Source organism: Hylobates moloch, unplaced genomic scaffold, assembly GCF_009828535.3.
Source record: "Hylobates moloch isolate HMO894 unplaced genomic scaffold, HMol_V3 SCAFFOLD_14, whole genome shotgun sequence".
Classification (NCBI taxonomy): Eukaryota; Metazoa; Chordata; class Mammalia; order Primates; family Hylobatidae; genus Hylobates; species Hylobates moloch.
In genome coordinates this window covers 478,527-497,283 of record NW_026652289.1, presented here as the reverse complement: position 1 = coordinate 497,283, position 18,757 = coordinate 478,527, and the positions used below count along the sequence as shown (strand labels likewise).

At 51.1% G+C, this 18,757-nt stretch overlaps 1 protein-coding gene and 1 pseudogene across 3 annotated transcripts in view; both read right to left on the bottom strand.

Annotated features, from left to right (window-relative positions):
• Positions 1 to 53: 53 nt before the first annotated feature.
• The window catches only part of LSS (lanosterol synthase), a 37,230-nt gene continuing 18,526 nt past the window's right edge, over positions 54 to 18,757 (bottom strand). The window contains exons 14-22 of one of the 2 annotated variants that reach the window (XM_032174583.2): positions 17,770 to 17,820; positions 16,950 to 17,099; positions 16,176 to 16,272; positions 15,380 to 15,485; positions 6,317 to 6,382; positions 5,790 to 5,870; positions 4,458 to 4,628; positions 2,801 to 2,879; positions 54 to 2,166 (exon numbers count right to left, since the gene is read on the bottom strand). In XM_032174583.2, coding sequence (XP_032030474.1) covers positions 2,035 to 2,166; positions 2,801 to 2,879; positions 4,458 to 4,628; positions 5,790 to 5,870; positions 6,317 to 6,382; positions 15,380 to 15,485; positions 16,176 to 16,272; positions 16,950 to 17,099; positions 17,770 to 17,820 — 933 coding nt within the window. In that variant the 3' untranslated portion in view covers positions 54 to 2,034. The remainder of the gene's footprint in view (positions 2,167 to 2,800; positions 2,880 to 4,457; positions 4,629 to 5,789; positions 5,871 to 6,316; positions 6,383 to 15,379; positions 15,486 to 16,175; positions 16,273 to 16,949; positions 17,100 to 17,769; positions 17,821 to 18,757) is intronic. The other variant, XM_058427413.1, reaches the window with a different exon arrangement.
• LOC116481743 (uncharacterized) lies at positions 2,800 to 4,450 on the bottom strand (annotated as a pseudogene). The gene has a single exon (XR_004251617.2). The product of XR_004251617.2 is annotated as an uncharacterized LOC116481743 (transcript).

Here is an 18,757-nt window from a genome sequence, read left to right as displayed (position 1 = left end):
AAATCTGCAGTTCTCCCCAGGATGAAACGAAACACAGTGTGACAGGCTTCTGATAAGGGAATCAATGTCTGTTTATTAAGGTAGTTGCTCATAAAAGTGACTTTCAGTAACATTTTCAGTATAAAAATGGATTTACATTTCATTTCTGGAAAACTGTTTTGTACAGTGATCTGACCGTGGCTAGGAGTCCCGCGGACAGCAGCCTCTGCTCAGGGCAGACTCTGTGATTCACTCTCTGTCCTGCTGCTGCCCCATGTGGGGAAGAACACGTGGGCTGAGAAAAAAAACAGCGTGTGCAAACCTGACAGATGTCAAGGGTCCCAACACAGTTCCTTCAGCGAAAATAAAGCCCAGTCCTAAGAGGTGCAGCGAAGCGCTGACGCTCAACAGGCAGCTGACCAGGCCCTGCAGGGCTCTGAGCAGGCAGGCGAGTCCCAAGGAGAGTCAGTGACAGCACGTGGGGCAAGGGAGCTGGACAGGAGACCCCAGAGGGCGCAGCACCTGGGTGAGAGCCCTGGACCCCACACCAAGGCAGAGGGGTGGCCCTGAAGGACTCTGGGCAGGAAATGACAGGCTCTGAGGGTGTCCAGACGCGGATCTCCACTGCCTGGGGGAGGGCGATCAGCCAGGGGAAGAGGCCAGGGAGCGCCACTTGCCCAGGAGGCGGCAGGGCGGGAGGAAGAGCAGATGAGGAGGTACAGGGTGTGCCCTGGGCAAGGCAGCAGGGGTAACGAAGCTCTCAGTGACTCCTCCCAATAGCCAGGGGAGAACAGTGACAGTCTCAGGTGGCCCTGAGCACGTGAGCTGCTCATCCACATCAGTCAAAGGCAAAGCCAGGACCTGAACTTCCCATCCCAAGCCCTACATCCATGCAAGCCAGACCAGACTGGATCAGAGGTTAGAAGGGAGCTCACAGGACTGCCTGGGGAAGCCTCGACCCAAAACCTGGGCCTCGCTCCAGCCCAGAGCACCCGCCTGGGCATGACACTGGCGGCAGCTGTAGGGGTGCCCTGGGCATATGCCGGGTTCCCAGGGTGCCATACCTGCCAGCCAGCCCAGGGAGTGGTGATGGGCTGGGCGCTGGCTGTCCCTACACATAGCAGTGCCCCATGGCAGTGACTACAACTGCTGCCTGCCCCTCACCCGTTTATGCTCAGCCTCCCCTGTGCATTTCTGTGTCCATAAGTGTCCCCTGTGCATTTCTGTGTCCGTAAGACTACTATAAACCCTGTAGGCACCTCACAAACAGCATTCCACGCAGGTGGGTTCATGTCCCAGGGGCATGGGGCTCCCTGCTGCACAGACTTGGGATGTTCCATGACAGACCCCCATATGCAGGCGAGCTCACGACCCAGGGGTATGAGGCTCCATGACACCCCCCCATATGCAGGCGAGCTCACGACCCAGGGGTATGAGGCTCCATGACACTCCCCCATATGCAGGCGAGCTCACGACCCAGGGGCATGGGGCTCCCTGCTGCACAGCCTCAGGATGCTCCATGAGCACCCCCCGCACTGGGCTGTTCACAGATGCACACTACATGCCATTGTCACAGGGTTGCCCTTGTGTCCCTCAGCCCGGCAGACAAAAGGTACAGGAGTAGCCTGCCCAGGGCCGACCCCAGCCCAGAGCCCACTTGACACTCAGGAATCACACAGGCGCAGCTGCTCCTCTCCCAAGAACTTAGCTATTGGTCAGAAAACACCTCCTAGCCTCACTACCTTGAGGAGGCCGTGCCCAGAGGTGGCGGAAGGCGCTGTGCCTCCTCAGGGGTCACGGCTCCTGTGCCCCCTTCCTCACCCAAGCCCGACAAGCTACTCTCAGAAATGAACCTACAGTAAAAATCAAGAGTCGAAGCCACCCACCCTGTCCCCATCCCTGCCTCCAGCCTGGTCCCCAGATTCACATCTGTGAGATGTGAGGGAGTTGAGGGGTTGGAGCCCGAGACAGGGTTATGGGAGGGCTCCCCAACCCGGCCAGGACCCCTTGGCCTCACGGGAACGCACAGACGGCACCCAGCAGGCAGGCATGTTCTCAGGGGCGGCCGGCAAGGGCTCTCTCAGGGTACAGCTGGGAGAAGCGGCCGAGGGCCCAGATGGGGAAGAGGTTCCTGTAGCTCGTGTAGGAGATGGCGCAGGACTTGTTGAAGACTCCGGCAATGTTTTCCTAAAAGAACACAGAAATAAACACAAAGGCTTCACCAGTCAGCTGAGGGCTAGTCCCTGAACCGGAGCCCTGCTGTTGGCTTGGCTGGCTTGTGGGTGAGTCAGCCTGGAAAGGGCTAATTAAGCAAGAGCACAGGAAAGCAGGTAGTCCATCCCGCATCAGTCATGGCACCATCAGCCCAGCTCAGACTCCCCGCCCTGCAGCAAACCCTGAGCCAGGGTCACCAGCCCCTCATGACCACATCACCTGCCACCAACTCAGCCTCATCTCAGGGGAGGGCAGTCGGCCTCACATGACCTCATGACACCCACACCACAGGGACTTCTGGCTCAGTGAGGGGCCACTAGGTCATCTGGAGTGGGAGGGCCTGTCGTGGAGCAAAAGGGCTTCCTGCCCACTGGCTTCTCCCATCCAGCTCCTCCCCCACCCAGAGCATCACTTGAAAAAACAGCAAGATCTGGACTTTAGGACCCGATCACCTGCCACAGACCTGCCACCAACTCTGGCATTCACTGGCAGAGTTGACGCCTCCCAAGTGTCCAAAGTACCCCAAAAAGGACACAGAGCGTGGAAACAGCCACGCACACTGGAGGTCGATGCTGGGCCTTGTGCACTCAGGTCCCTGGTGGCATACCTGCGGCCAGTCGCCATTGGGGAGCTGTTTCTCAAGCAGACACCGGACTCCTCTCTCCTGGGCCTCGACGTCAGGATGCCTGGCGGAAGAGGAGGCTGAAACACACCCAGCGTGCATGCCCCCGCAGCATCATCCTCACCCTCACAGCCGACCATAAGGGCAAACCCTGGAATGCTTCAGTGAGAATGGATGCGTCTAAACTGACGCCCACAGGCCCCGCCAGGTGCAGCCAGCACCTCGGGCTCTTGCCACACCTTCTTCCTAGGCTCCCTGAGAAGCGGAGCCACAGCAATGACAGGCTGGGGACACAGGCCTCCTCAGGCCTGCCCTGGTGTCCCCCTGAAGAGGATGCGAAGCCTTGTTCCCACCTGGCCCATTGGTCCTCACGGGCCTCTGGAGACCCACAGGAGCTCACGCTTACTTGCTGGCCAGGATGAAACACCAAGAAAGATCCAGGGCTCAGTGGGCCCAGCTCAACTGTGGGTCCCTGACTGTCCTGCCCTCAGGGGTCCCCTAGACCCTGCTGCTCCTGCTCAAGCAGACCTGCCCTAGCTTTTAGGGTTTTAGGAAGATTCCCCAAATGGCCACAAACCTAACAGGGCAGCACAGACAGGATGTTGCGGGTGCATCTGTATGTATCTGTGCACAGGTGCCTGTGCATGCACACATGTGTGCATAGACCTGTATGTGCATCTGTCTCCATGTACGTATGTCTGTGTGTGGCACAGATGGGATACTGCAGGTGCATCTGTATCTGTGTGCACAGGTGCCTGTGCATGCGTACATGTGTGCATAGACCTGTATGTGCATCTGTCTCCATGTACGTATGTCTGTGTGTGGCACAGATGGGATACTGCAGGTGCATCTGTATCTGTGTACACAGGTGCCTGTGCATGCATACATGTGTGCATAGACCTGTGTGTGCATCTGTCCCCATGTACCTATGTCTGTGTGTGGCACAGATGGGATGCTACGGGTGCATCTGTATGTGTGTGGACACAGGTGCCTGTGTGTGTGTGCATGCGTACGTGTGTGCATAGACCTGTATGTGCATCTGTCTCCATGTACCTATGTCTGTGTGTAGCACAGACAGGATGCTGCAGGCACATGTGTGTGTGCACACAGATGCCTGTGCATGCATACGTGTGTGCATAGACCTGTGTGTGCATCTGTCTCCATGTACATCTGTGTGTACACATCAGTGTGTGCACGTACATGCCTGCATGCATCTGCGTGTGTGTGCACCTGGCACATATGTGGCTCAGCACCAGCTGTGAATACAGGAGGGCCACAGAGAGCAGCTACTGTGACTGTCATCACTACCACACCAGGAAGCAGCATCCTCATCACAGCCCACTTCGCTGTTTCCATGGGTCCCTGATGCGCTTGCTCTTCCACTGACACTGCTAATGGTGGGTGGTTCACTCCTAAGAGGCGAGCCTCTCTGCAGGGCCCCACTTGGTCAGAGCAGCCCATGTTCTTGCCCCAGGAACCAGGCACGTGGCTCTTGTAGGTGTCTGTTCCCAGAATGGCAGCTGACCTGGCCCACAGGCCTCCCCTCCTCTCTACATTCACTCAGCCCAGGCCACTGGCTCACAGCTGAGTGTCCCTCCTCTACCCAAACCCAAGGCTCAGGGATGGGTCCCACTGTCCCCACCGAACAGCCATCAGCCCCATCAGGGCCCAGCATGTGTTGTGGATCTGGGACTGGGCACTCTGCACATAACGCCGCTCCTCGCAGGACTCAAAGTCCTCCCCCCAGCCTCCGTCTGCCATCTGCCGGGACAGCAGGAAGTCACAGGCCCGGGAGACCGCTGCACAGGCAGTCCTGCAAAGACCAGAGACAGGAGACACCATCACACCAAGGAAGGTCCCAGACCCCTGGCTTCTCACCCTAGCAGGCTGCCTTAGGGTATGGGGAGGAGCCTGCACTACGGGGCCATCCTACCTAAGGGCCATGGGCCACTACTGAAACCCGAGCTTGACTTTTGCAGATGTGAACTGGGAACAGATACTCCTGCCTCCCAGAGTCCCTGGGAAGACAAAGGGACATGAGAGTACTGCGGATGGCCTCACGGACACGTCAGGCTGAGTGAGGTCCGCAGTGCTTGGGAGCAGCGTCTCACAAACTGCACCCAGCCAACTACGGTGCTCCCCACCTCTAAACATCCACACTGCAGACTCTGGGAGACAGTGGGGCAGCTGGAGGTAGGGCTGGGAGAGAGCGGGGCAGCTGGAGACAGGGCTGGGAGAGAGCGGGGCAGCTGGAGACAGGGCTGGGAGAGAACGGGGCAGCTGGAGACAGGGCTGGGAGAGAGTCGGGCAGCTGGTGACAGGGCTGGGAGAGTGGGGCGGCTAGAGACAGGGCTGAGAGAGTGGGGCAACTGGAGACAGGGCTGGGGCCAGAGATCTCCTGCCTTCTAACCCACTCCAGCGGGGCCCTGGACCCTAATCCTCCTACTCAGGGTTGGGAGGCATCTGTGTGCCTGGAGGGGCCGGAGGCCAGAAGCGTCCCTCCAGCATACACGTCAGGAAGCTCTAGAGAGCTGTGGGACCAGGGAAACATCCTCATTTCAACTGGGGATCTTATCTCACTGTTTAAAAATATTAAAAACAGGCCAGGCACATTGGCTCATGCCTGTAACCCCAGCGCTCTGGAGGGCCGAGGTAGGAAGACTGCTTGAGCCCAGACCAGTGTGAGCAACACAGCAAGACCCCATCTCTACATAAAAGTTTTAAAAGATTAGCCTGGGGTGGTGGCGTGCACCTGTGGTCCCAGCCACTCGGGAGAATCGCTTGAGCCCAGGAGTTTGAGACTGCAGTGAGCTAGGATCATGCCACTGCATGTCAGCCCAGTTGACAGAGCGAGACTCCATCTCAAAAACAAACAAACAAACAAACTCTAAAACCAAATGTCAAAGCAAAAAACACCCACGACAGAGCATTGGGTTGAGAACCCCCGCCCGCCAGAGGAAAGGCACTCACTCACCCATCTTGGAAGGTCTGCCCCATGCAGGCGAAGGCCTCCAGGCCAAACCAGGTGCCGTAGGTAAAGCAAACTCCCCAGGAGCTGGAGGGAGACAGGGAGAGCCTCAGCCCTTCCACCCTGTTCACAGCCGGTGTGTGAAACAACACGCATTCTGCAACAATCACACGTGCCCCAGCCAGCCCACCAACTCCAGTGCCTCAGGCATTAAGGCCATGGAAGACAGCAGCTCTGTCTGCTGGACCCTAAGGGCAAGCAGACAGGGTGGAGGGGAATAGCCACGCTCAGGCTACAGCGCGCTCCCAGCAGCCCAGCTGCGCCCAGCAACATACTGAGCAATTTCCACCGGGGCAAAGGCCACGCATGCCACAAAGGAACGAGGTCCCCCAGAAGTCATGGGCTGGCAGCTCACTTCCAGAAACTTCTGGTGCAGCAACAACATACAAGCCAACATTTATGAACGCAGTGTGTGAGAGTGGAAACCTCTGGATCCCATGCATGTCTGCACTCACGGGCAGAGGCTCACTCACCCTTCCCAGGAGCCATCAGACCTCTGCTGCTGCTGACAGAACTCTAAGCCCTGCGTGAGGGTCTCCCTGGAACACATGAGATTGGTCCAGTGAACATTCCAGTAAAACGGCAGTTTATCTATCCCAATTCCACCCTTTACAGGGTCTCAAAAGAATGAGAATGGTCTCCCTTAAAAACCACATAAAAATAAACAGTTTACACAGACCGATGAGGGTTTTAAAAAGAAGCAACTACAGGACACCAGAGCGGGAAGCGGATTGGCAGAGTCCGAGAAAGGGACGTGAGGGGAAAGCAAGGCCTTGGGAAGCCCCTGCAGACACAGCTGCAAACAGGAGCAGTATCCCTGAGATCCAGTGACCCAGGCTTGAGCAAACCCAACAAAGTGAACTAAATAAAAACAGGAAAAAATCAATTAGAGAGAAAACAAAAATTCAGAAGACAAGACCCATCCTAGATCTAACTGATATTTCCAAAAAATAACCAGTTCTCTGAAAAGGTCGGAGTGAAGTGGCTACTCCAGTATCACCCTGTGGGACGTGGGACTTGTCTTTAACCAGCAGATCGAGGCCGGGGTGACGGGTGTGGGTCCTGGGACCGAGGTCTGTGTGAACGCGACTCCCATGGTGCCAGCAGACTCCCTCTACCAACTCTCCCTTCTCGCTTTTGTGAAGATGCCCCCCGCAGCAGACGGCAGTCGGCAGCTTCCAGCTGAGGAATGGGATTGTGCCGAGGACCCTGTGTGCTCAGAGGCAGATCCTTCCTCACTGCAAGCTCAGGGGAGACCCGAGTCCTGGCTAAGACCCTGACTGAAGCCCGGAGAGACCCTGAGGCAGAGGACGACCCAGGAGGCCGCACCTGGACTTCTGACACACAGAAACGGTGAAGTATTCAATGTGTGTTGTTCTAAGCCACCAGGTTTGTACCAATATTGTTACTCGGCAACAGATAACGAATACAAACAGTCAAAGTACAAATTAGTAATATTAGCAATAAAAGGATAGAACTACAGATACGGTGAGAAATGATGAGAAAATTTTATGTATTACATTTGCAAACTTAGAGAAAAAATCTACAAATTAGAAAAATTAACTTATCAAAACTGCCTCAATCAAGAAATAGAGAACCTAAACAGTCCTAAAACTACTAAAAGAATGAGTCAAAATGTAAACTTTTCCCAGAAAAAAAAACTCTAGGCCTAGGAATTTTATAAATGAATGCAACTAAATTATCAGACACACTCATTCTAATCTCACACAAACTCTTCCAGAGAATAGAAAGGAGGAACACACTCTAGCTCATTCTAGGAACCCAGAGAAATAAGATATGGAAAAGTGAAAATTTCAGGCTCACTCATGAACACAGATGCAAAACTCTAAATTAAAACTGAGAAACTGGCCGGGTGCGGCGGCTCATGCCTGTAATCCCAGCAATTTGGGAGGCCGAGGCAGGCGGATCACGAAGTCAGGAGATCGAGACCATCCTGGCTAACATCGTGAAACCCCGTCTCTACTAAAAATACAAAAAATTAGCTGGGCATGATGGCAGGCACCTGTAGTCCCAGCTACTCGGGAGGCTGAGGCAGGAGAACGGCGTGAACCCAGGAGGCGGAACTTGCAGTGAGCTGAGATTGTGCCACTGCACTCCAGCCTGGGAGACAGAGTGAGACTCCGTCTCATTTTAAACAACAACTGAGAAACTGAACACTGTCTTAAATATAGACCAATACTAAGGTCTATCTCAGAAATACAAAGGTGTCTTAACATTAGAAAAATCCATAATAATCCTCTAAATTAACAAAGGACACAAATATATAATCATCTCAAAGCAGACAGGGGATTTGAGACCAGCCTGGGCAACAGAGCAAGATCCCATCTCTAAAAAAAATTTAAAAATTAGCTGAGCGTAGTGGCACATGCCTGTGGTCCTAGCTACTCAGGAGGCTGAGACAGGAGGATTCCTTAAGCCCAGGAGTTTGAGGCTGCAGTGAGCTATGATGGCACCAATGCACTCTGCCCGGGCAACAGAGTAAGACTGCATCCCTTAAAAAAAAAAAGAGTCAATTGTTTTCCTACCAGCAATGAACAATTAGATTTTGACATTTAAAACACAATGCCATTTACATTAGCACCAAAAAAAATGAAATCCTTAGGTATAAACAACAAAATATGTACAAGATACGATGAAAACTACAAAATTCTGATGAAAGAAATAAAAGATCTTTCCAACTTGAGCTACAGATTCAATGTAATCCCAACCAAAGTCTCAGCAAGTTATTTTGTAAACTATCGACAAACTGATTCTAAAATGTATATGGAGAAGGAAAAAAACCCAGAATAGTCAAAACACTATTGAAAGAGAACACTAAAGTGAGAACACTGATGGTAACCAACTTCAAGGCCTACTGCAGAGCTACAGGAACCAAGACAGTGTGGGACTGGCGAGAACAAACAGATCAATGGAACAGAACAGAGAGCTCAGAAATAGACCCATGCAAATGCAGTCAACTGATTTTTTACAAAGAAACAAAGGCAAAAAAAGACCCAAAAAGAGTCTTCTTGACAGATGGTGCCGAAACAACTGGACATCCTCATGCCAAAAAAAAAAAATCTAGACACGAACCATAAACCCTTCACAAAAGTTAACTCAAAATGAATCATGGACCTAGATGTAAAATGCAAAACTTAAAAAATCCTAGAATATAACACAGGAAAAAATCTAGGTACCCTTGGGCTTGGCAGTAACTTTTTAGATACAACACCAAAAACATGATACATGAAAGCTGGACTTCCTTGAAATGAAAACATTGAAATGAAAACACGATACATTGATAAGCTGGACTTCCTTGAAATGAAAACTGGCTCTCCAAAAGATACTGTTAATAGAATGAAAAGACAAGACACAGACAGGCAGAAAATATTTGCGAAAGACACATCTGATAAAGGACTGGCAGGCAAAATATATGAAGAACTAAAACTCAACAATAAGAAAACTTAATTTAAAAATGAGCCAAAGACTTTAAAGGACACATCACTGAAAAAGATATACAGATGGCAAATAACTATATAACAAGATTTTAACATAATGTCATTAGGGAATTGCAAATTGAAACAAGGAGATACCACTACAGACACCTCTTAGAAAGGCTAAAACCCAAAACACAACAGCAAATGCTGGTGAGGATGTGGAGCAACAGAATGCTCATCATTGCTGGTGGAAACGCAAACGTGCAGCCACTTAAGATACAGTTTGGCAGCTTCTTACAGAACTAAACACACTCTTACCATAGGACCCGGCAATCACGCTTCTTGGCATTTACCCAAATGAGCTGAAAACTTACGTGCACGCTAATATTGATAGCAATTTTATTCATAGTTGTCAAAACTTGGAAGCAAGCAAGACATTCACCTTAGTAGGTGAATGAATAAACTGTGGTACATCCAGACAATGGAATATTATTCAGCACTAAAAAGAAATGTGCTATTGAGCCATAGAAAGAGACTCAGGAATCTTAAATGCTTATTACTAAGTGAGGTCAGTCTGAAAAGGCAAAACTATGGAGACAGTAAAAATATCAGTGTTTGCTACTAAGGGGTTCCAGAGGCGGGGACAGTGCAGAGGACTGTGGAGCAGTGAAATCCTGTGTGACACTGCAGTGGTGGACACATGCATCACACATCTGTGAAACCACAGAATGAACAACATGAAGAGGAACCTGAATGTAAACAATGGACTCTGGACGATAATAATTTATGAATGTTGACTTATCAACTGTAGCAAATGCACCACTTTAATGCAAGATGTTAGTACTGGGGACAATACTAAATACAGTATTGATGGAAAGTGCGAGGAGTTAGCAGCTTTATGGGAACACTGCATCTTCCACTCAAATTTTCTGTAAATTTAAAGCTGCTATAAAAGATAAAGTACATAAATTTTTTTAGAAGTTTAGCAAAATTGTCTAGCTATGAGATCAGAATCAAAATCAATTGCATAAGAATCTATGAGTCCACAGTGATAAATAAGTAAATAAACAGAGGCAAAGGAAAAGCTTTTGGAAGAACACCAACTAATACATATGGAAGGAATGATAATTTCGTAAGTATTATGCAAATAATTGATTCAGGCAAGAATCATCATCAAATGCTAACACTAACAGGTATAAGTATGATGAGAAATAGGACATTTACATAGTCTAAAACTGTCTCCCCATAAAGAAAAAAAAAGTAACTTCATAGTGGAGAAACTAAGTATAGTGGTCATCACCTTAATCAAGGGATCAAAGTTGACACGTGCTTCCTGGTAAGGTGCAGGAGAAGGCCCCATTTCTTCTGCAATCTTCCTGACAAAAATGTACAACTTCATAACCTGAATCTAATCACGAGACACCAGAAAAAAAAACACTGAGGATATTCTACAAAATAACTTGCTGAACAATTCAAAAATCACAAAGTCATCGAACACAAGGAAAGATTAAGGAATTATTCCAGGTTAAAAGGGTGTCAATGTGATAACTAAATGCAACCCACGTGCACAGTGAGAAGGGTAAGGAAAACAGAAAAAGAAAAGAAAAATAATTAAAAATAAACAAATGCAACCCATGATACTGGATTAAAGCTTGAGGGAAAATTTTGCCATAAAGGACATTATTGGAACAATTAGGCCTGCAGATTAGTACTTCATCAACATTACAATTCTGACTTACACTTGCACAAAAGAATACACCTGCTAAGAAATACTCAGGCAGTTAGGGGTACATCCTATCTGCAAATTCCTCTCCAATGGTTCAAGAAAGAATGGGCCTGGATCATGAGGAAGGACAGGTCATGAAGCCCTGAGGGTAGAGCCTGGATCATGAGGAAGGATAGGTCATGAAGCCCTCAGGGTAGGGTGCCACCCACTAAAGAATCCTAGTCAGAGTAAACAGGAGCACTTTTCACTATTTTTGTAACTTTTCTATAAATTTGTGAATTTAGGGGAGAATTTAAGTCTGTGTAGTAAAATAGAATATTCCATATAAATAGTGTTAAAGTAACTGGCAACTCCAAACTGTATCTCAAAAACTCTCCAGGTAAGTTTAAAATCTTTTTTTTTTTTTTTTTTGAGACGTTGTCTTGCACTCTCGCCCAGGCTGGAGTGCAGTGGCACCATCTCAGCTCACTGCAAGCTCCGCCTCCCGGGTTCACACCATTCTCCTGCCTCAGCCTCCCGAGCAGCTAGGACTACAGGCACCTGCCACCACACCCAGCTAATTTTTGTATTTTTAGTAGACGAGGTTTCACTGTGTTAGCCAGGATGGTCTCGATCTCCTGACCTTGTGATCCACCTGCCTCGGCCTCCCAAAGTGCTGGGATTACAGGCGTGAGCCACTGCGCTGGCAAGTTTAAAATCTTAACATAAAAATCAGACTAATATATTTAACTATTTAAAAGTTAAAAAATTATGTTCATACTCCCTAAAGAGATAAAAAGAACAAAGAAATTGAGGGGGAAATATCTGTAACATAATACACAAATACTTACTGTGCTTCAAAATGAAAGAAAAAACATCCTGGTGAAAATTTTAAAAATGGCTGGGTGTGGTGGCTCACTCTGTAATCCCAGCATTTGGGGAGGCAGAGGTGGGAGGATTGCTCGAGCCCAGGAGTTCGAGACCAGCCTGAGCAACATTTAAAAAATACGAAACATTTAAAAAATTAGCCACGGGTGATGGTATGCACCTGTAGTCCCAGCTACTCAGGAGGCTGAGGTGGGAGGATTGCTTGAGCCCAGGAATTTGAGGCTGTGGTGAGCCATGATTTTGCTACTGCACTCCAGCCTGGGTAACAGAGTGAGACCCTGCTTGAAACAAATAAACAAAAAAAAATGTTCTAGCTTGGAAGTCACCAAAGAAATGCAGAGGAAACCCGTGACTAAGTCACCAATGCTCCCCTGCGGGCCACATCCGGGACTCATTGTTCTACACAGTGACAACAGCTGACATGTGCTTCCCTGCGGCATCTCACATAATCCCACCACTCTGTGAGGCTGTACTCTTGCCCACCCAGGCAGGGAGAGAGATGAGCAGAGAAGAGAAGTCACCAGGCCAGGTCAGACAGCCAGAAGGGGCAGGGATGGGGGCTGACCCAGGCAGGCGGACCCCAAGCCATGTGGCTCTAGGGAATAATAATGGTCATGAATAAATATTTAACAAGAAAATACCAGTTAAGGTTAAAATGGGGAAAAGCTAAAAAACAACAACGAAAACTGAGAAATAACCCAGAGGGTACTGAGTAAAAAGACACACACCTGTGCCATTACTGCTCGTGCTGGAGGAGTGCGCCCAATGGTGGGGCTTTCAGAAACCTCACCAGGCACAAAGTGGTCCAGGCGTGAAAGGGGCAGCAAGCCGCCATGGAAATGTGGAGACCAAACAGCAACAGCAGATTCTCCTTCAAGGGCGAGGAGGGGCGACTTAGCTTCTTCTTTGCACTTCTCTGTATTTTGCAAGTCTTGTTTGCAAAGAACCTGCTTTACTTTTATTACAGTGATTTTTAAAAGATGATCTATTTTTTAAAAGGCCAATTCTCTAAATGTGGCTGAGGACAACTCACGTCCACTTCACGCCGCAGAGCAGCATGGCCATGGCCAAGGGAAGACCCTGAACACAGTGCCCTCCTAGCTGCACCTGTGAAGCCATCCACGGCTTCCAAAAAAACCACACCAGAACATTCTCAGATTGTAAATGAAGCAGCATACTCCCACATAACTCATGGGCCTGAGAAGAACAGTAGAAACAGAAAACACTTTTAGTATCTGTGCTACCGCAGCAAGCACCAGAAAACACATTTAATTGAATGATATATCAAAACTCATTTATAGCCTCAAGTGCATATTTCAATAAAAGCCTGAAAATCAAATATCTAAGTATTCAAGTTAGAAAAATAAAGGAGAAAGAAAATAACAAAGGCCGGTGTGGTGGCTCACACCTGTAATCCCAGCACTTTGAGAGGCCAAGGAAGGCGGATCACCTGAGGTCAGGAGTTCAAGACCAGCTTGGCCAACATGGTAAAACCCTGTCTCTAATAAAAATGCCAAAAAATTGGCCAGGCGTGGTGGTGAGCACCTGTAATCCCAGCTACTCAAGAGGCTGAGGCAGGAGAATCGCTTGAACCCAGGAGACGGAGGTTGCAGTGAACTGAGATCACGCCACTGCTCTCCAACCTGAGCAATAGAGCAAGAATCCGTCTCAAAAAAATTAAGAAAGAAAATAACAAACAATAGAAATTGATGAAACCGAAAATAAAGTCTCTTTAAAAACAGAATCAAAGACTAAGATTTTTTTTTTTTTCAAAAGATCAGTATAAGATTCTCAGAAGGAAGAAGAGGACGTCAACGTTGGGCTCAGTGCCATCCAAGAGGACACTGAACAACTTTGCGCGAATCTGTATAAAGCTGAGTGGAAATGGGAAGACTCCCCAGACTGATACAAAAATGGAAAATCTGGCCGGGCGCGGTGGCTCACGCTTGTAATCCCAGCACTTTGGGAGGCCGAGGCGGGCGGATCACGAGGTCAGGAGATCGAGACCACGGTGAAACCCCGTCTCTACTAAAAATACAAAAAAATTAGCCGGGCGTGGTGGCGGGCGCCTGTAGTCCCAGCTACTCGGAGAGGCTGAGGCAGGAGAATGGCGTGAACCCGGGAGGCGGAGCTTGCAGTGAGCCGAGATTGCGCCACTGCACTCCAGCCCGGGCGACAGAGCGAGACTCCGTCTCAAAAAAAAAAAAAAAAATGGAAAATCTGCTCAGTCCTATAAACTATTAAATAAATTACACCGCACTCCAGCCTGAGTGACAGAGCTAGAACCCATCTTAAAAAAAAAAAAAAAAAAGAAAAGAAAGAAATTGAACTTCTAATTTAAAACCTTTTCTCAAAGAAAATTCCAGGCCCAACTGGCATTTCCGGTAATTTTTCCCAAACATTTAGGGAAGAAAGATTATGAATATTATATAAATTCTTCCAAAGAGTATTTTAAAAGCACTTTCCAACTGCTTTTCTGAGTCCAGCATCATCTTAACAGGAAAACCTGACAAAAACATTATAAAGAAAAAAAAAATTAAAGACCGGTGTCTCTTGTAACCAGAGTTGCTAAAATCCTAACAAAATATTCTTCAAATTGAATCTAGCAATATATAAAAAGGACAGTGCATTGTGACCAAGGTGAGTCTACACCAGGTTTAACAAAAGTAAAAAAATGTAATCGTAATAGGATAAAGAACCTACAAAAATCACATACCCTATAACGTACCCTCTAACACAGCAATGCCACTCCTAGGTACGTGACCACGAGAAATGGGTACCCAAGTGCCCTCAAAAGATAAGTACAAGAGTGTTCACAGTAGACACTTCATAATAACCCAGACTGAAATCCTCCTGGGTGCTGAGAACAGGCAGCTGGATAGTGCAGCATCTGTGTTCAACCGAAGGCCCGAGGGAGAGAACGCTGCTGTTACCTGGGCCACCTGACTAACCACAAGCAGGAGAGCAAGAGAAGACAACATGAATTCCACACCTCAGGAGTCCACCTAGACAAGGTTCAAAGCGAGCAACAGAAACCCACGACCTGGCAGGCATGTGCGCGGCCCTGTCATCGGGAGGGCTGAGGGCTCTGGTGGCATCACCATGTCTAATGCTGGCACTGTTCGCTTCCTGTTTGCTTCAAGATCAACCCGTACACTTTTCTGAATACTTGCTACCCTTCAACAGAAAAGGTGACTTAAAAACCGCTACTGGGACATCGGTGGAGTTAGGTATGTGATGTCTTCTTAACATTATTAAAAGAGAGAGAAAATCCATTTTTGTATTATAATTGTGCTATTCTGAGCCCCTAACAGATATTTTGTATACTTTAGGGCATATGACTGGATTCCACAACATCTGAAGCCTCTTGCATGTTTCCATGAGTTTCGTTTCTGAGATGGGCCGCCAGGGGCCTGTGTTACAGAACGATGCATCTGGGTCTTGGCCCCCGACTTGGCAGCCCCCACACTGAGTGGCAGAGCATCCTGGGCTGAGGCCCTCCTTACCTGATCTCTGCTGCCCTGTGGTCCGGGAAATGCTTGTGGAAATACTGAAGCGCCTGCATCACGGCCGAGGTGCACTCCACATAGGTGTAGTCAATCATGATGTCCCCTGGGAAAGGGAGGGAAGCACCAAGTGTTGAGTTTCACCCTGGCTGCCCAGGGCCTGCAGCTCACGCGCTATTACAACAAGCAAGAGTGTTGCAGTGAGCCCGGGCCTGAACACTGCCTCCCTGACCAACCTCCAGAGCAAACACTGGCTGGCCCAGGACACACACCCGTGCTACGTGAGAGCGAAGATGAGGGGAATACAGCAGAAAGCTGCGACCCCACCCCAAAAAGCCATGTGTGATGTGGAGGAGACCAGGAAGGCGGGTATGTGAGGTGCCCAGAGGTGGACCAGGGCTGAGATCCTTCCCCAAGACCAGCACAGTGGCAACCATGCACACACAGCAGCCTACTGCCTATGGCATGGGTCCCCACAGTCCCCACAGACACCTCCCTGTAGGCGCTCTGGATGCACAGCAGCCTCCATAGAACACAAGCCCTGTGGACTGAGCAGGAACCAGCCCAGGCTGTGGATCTCACTGGAACCCTCCACTGTCCCCTAGGTCTGACGTGATGCCCTCCTATCCACAACACAAGGATCCTGCCACCCCCGGGGATGGAGGAGTGCAGAACAGCCTGGGCTGAGGGAGGGCTCCAGAAAGATCTGCCGGTGAACCTGGGCCCTTGCAGCCTCGGGCAAGGGGGAAAAGCTGGCCCCCAGGTTTGGGTACCGCAGTGCTGGCCAGCCACTCACCAAAGACCTCTGAGGGGTTCAGCAGCTCCAGCAAGTGCCCCCCACGCTTGGTCTCGTAGGTGGCGAACCCTCCATCGGGATTTCTCATGTTCAGCAGCTGAAATCACAGACCGCACCCCAGAACTCGCCCACGTGCTGAGCACACACAGGTGCCCAGGCCACGTGCTGAGCACACACAGGCATCCAGGCCACAGCGGAACTCTCTAGAGGCAACACTAGGGCTGACAACCGACGGTGCAGGAACAGGGCGGAGAGCCGACTTCCACGTTAACCAAGCCCTCGGGTGCCCCAAACAGCAGCTGCAACCTCATTCATCAGGGCCTCCATGCACAGCCACCAGGGAACATGCCCCCACACGTGCCCATGACTTAGAAACCAAGTGTGTGCTGCCAGAATAGGGGTCTCCACTGGGAAACACACACAAAAGCCAGATGTGCTGAAAGGATGTGGCACCAAAACCAACAAATTCCTTCCTCAGACACCCAGTGGAAACCACCAGAGAGAAACCTTGGGGGCCACACCGGCTCCCGCAAGTATCGGCGGCTGGGCTAGACACCAGCTCCGCAGTGCAGGGCCCTGTGCACACAGCCCAGCAAGGCCCCTAGGGGCCCAACCAGAGCTCACTGTTCTCCACATATAGACACCATCCAAGGACAAGCTCCCACGGCCTGGCCGGAGTGTGTGCTGGGCTGGAGCCCACAGGAGCGGAAGTGAGCACGCAGCTCATCTGCAGGACACGAGGTATGGACAGGGCTGCTGGGACCACAGCCTTACCACAGCCACAGCATCGCACAGCCGTTCTCGGGGGATGTGCTCGGTGACATAGGGACACTTCTCCTGCAGGAGCAGCACAGCCTTCAAGGCCTCAGCCGTGCAGTCAGAAACGATCCAGCCACAGTCCAGCGTACTGAAGGAGAAGCCACCCTGCAGAGCACAAGCCGTGACCCCAGGCTGAGGGTGTCCACACCCCAGTCCTCAGAACTTCCCCACAGCCGCACGCATCCCTCCCCACCACAGAGCACCCGGTGAGGGCAGGGGCCCATCCACCAAAGGTGTGGGTGCAGCCAGGGCCCCAAGCTGGGTACATCCAGACAGACCTCCAGATCCAGCACAGGGACCCTCAGGGGTGCAGCTCACACCCTCAACACCTGCAGATCTCACGACGGACAGGATGGGGCCCAGGTGCCCCTCACCCCCATTGTAAACAGGCAGCTGCAGCTGTGTCCATGCCTAATTTCAAGCCTGCACCTGTCGTCACAGCCCACACCGGCTCTGAGGTCTACTTCTTTCCTCTGCCTTCCCCGGACACACTGGCTACACTTCGGCTGTCCTTCTGAAGCCTGTGTGTGCCGTGACCACCAGAACCGCTCTGAGGCACGGCCGTGTGTGCAAGCCAACTGTGCCCCCATGTGCCAGGCAGCTCAGCAACATGAGGCATAAGCCCCTACGCCAGGCATCTACCGCAGCAGGACACCCAAAGACGCCAAGGGAGGAGTCCCCCAGGGAGGAGCCCCCCTTCAGAGGAAAGGACCCACCCTGCTGAGGGCGGCCTCCCCTGGGGGATGGGGCAAGGATGGGGCTGGCTCCCGCATACCTTGCGCATCTGGCGGTAGTACTTCTGGTAGTCGGGAGGGTTATCTGGGACCTGGGCAGCATCGAGGGCAAATGTGGAAGCAGAGAACACGTCACCACAGGACGTCCCCATCTGGGACATCACTGAGACAGACTGGGCAGGAGTGGAGAGGCAGAACGTGCCTGGGAGCTTACTCTGCCGGCCACAGCCACTAGTGCTGCGAGGCGCCCGAGGGCCCGCACCTGTTCAGCTCACCACCCACAGCTGCTAGGAAACGTGACTGGCCAGCGAGGGCTGAAACCAGCCCAGACGGGACTGGGAGTCAGCATCTGACTTCCCTGTGATCTCCCCACTGGCCAGAAGGCAGGGAGGGGGCCCAGGTCTCTGCCGGCATGCTCTGTGCCAGGGGCCCCCGCTGCCTCCTGAACAACCCCAGCTCCGTGGACCTCAGCTCCTGGGCTGCCTCTCTCACCTCAGTGAGAAGGGAAGAGGCCTGGAGTGCAGCAGGGTTCAGTCAGCCACCCCAAGTCCCCATCACCCAGGGCAAGTCCTAGGCAGGAGGCAGGAGCAGAAGCAGGCCGCCGTTGGGGCAGGCACAGCAGGACAATGCCCCGCCTCTGCTTGAGCCCAAGATGGGTGCCAGCCTTGGCCACACGGAGGCCAGGAAGACCCAGAAGCCCTGCAGAACAGTGTCCTGGTGAGAGCTGAAGGGAGGGAGACGGGGCTGGGGGGCAGAGGGACACTGGCTGAGGCTGTGGCCGGGACAGGGGGTGGGAGACATGGGAGGGCGCATGTATGGGATGACTGTGGCTGCAGACTGGGGTGCAGGCACGTGTGAGAGACACTGAGGTCAAACCAGGGGCTCGGGCAGGGTCTGTGGGCAGCTGATCTGGCAGGATGGACCGGGGCTTTTGCTGCAAACAGTCTCAGGAGGGAAAGTCCACAGGCTGGCGTCACCTCCATGGGCAGAAGGTGCTTCAGAGACATGGAGGTGCCATGTAGGCTGTGC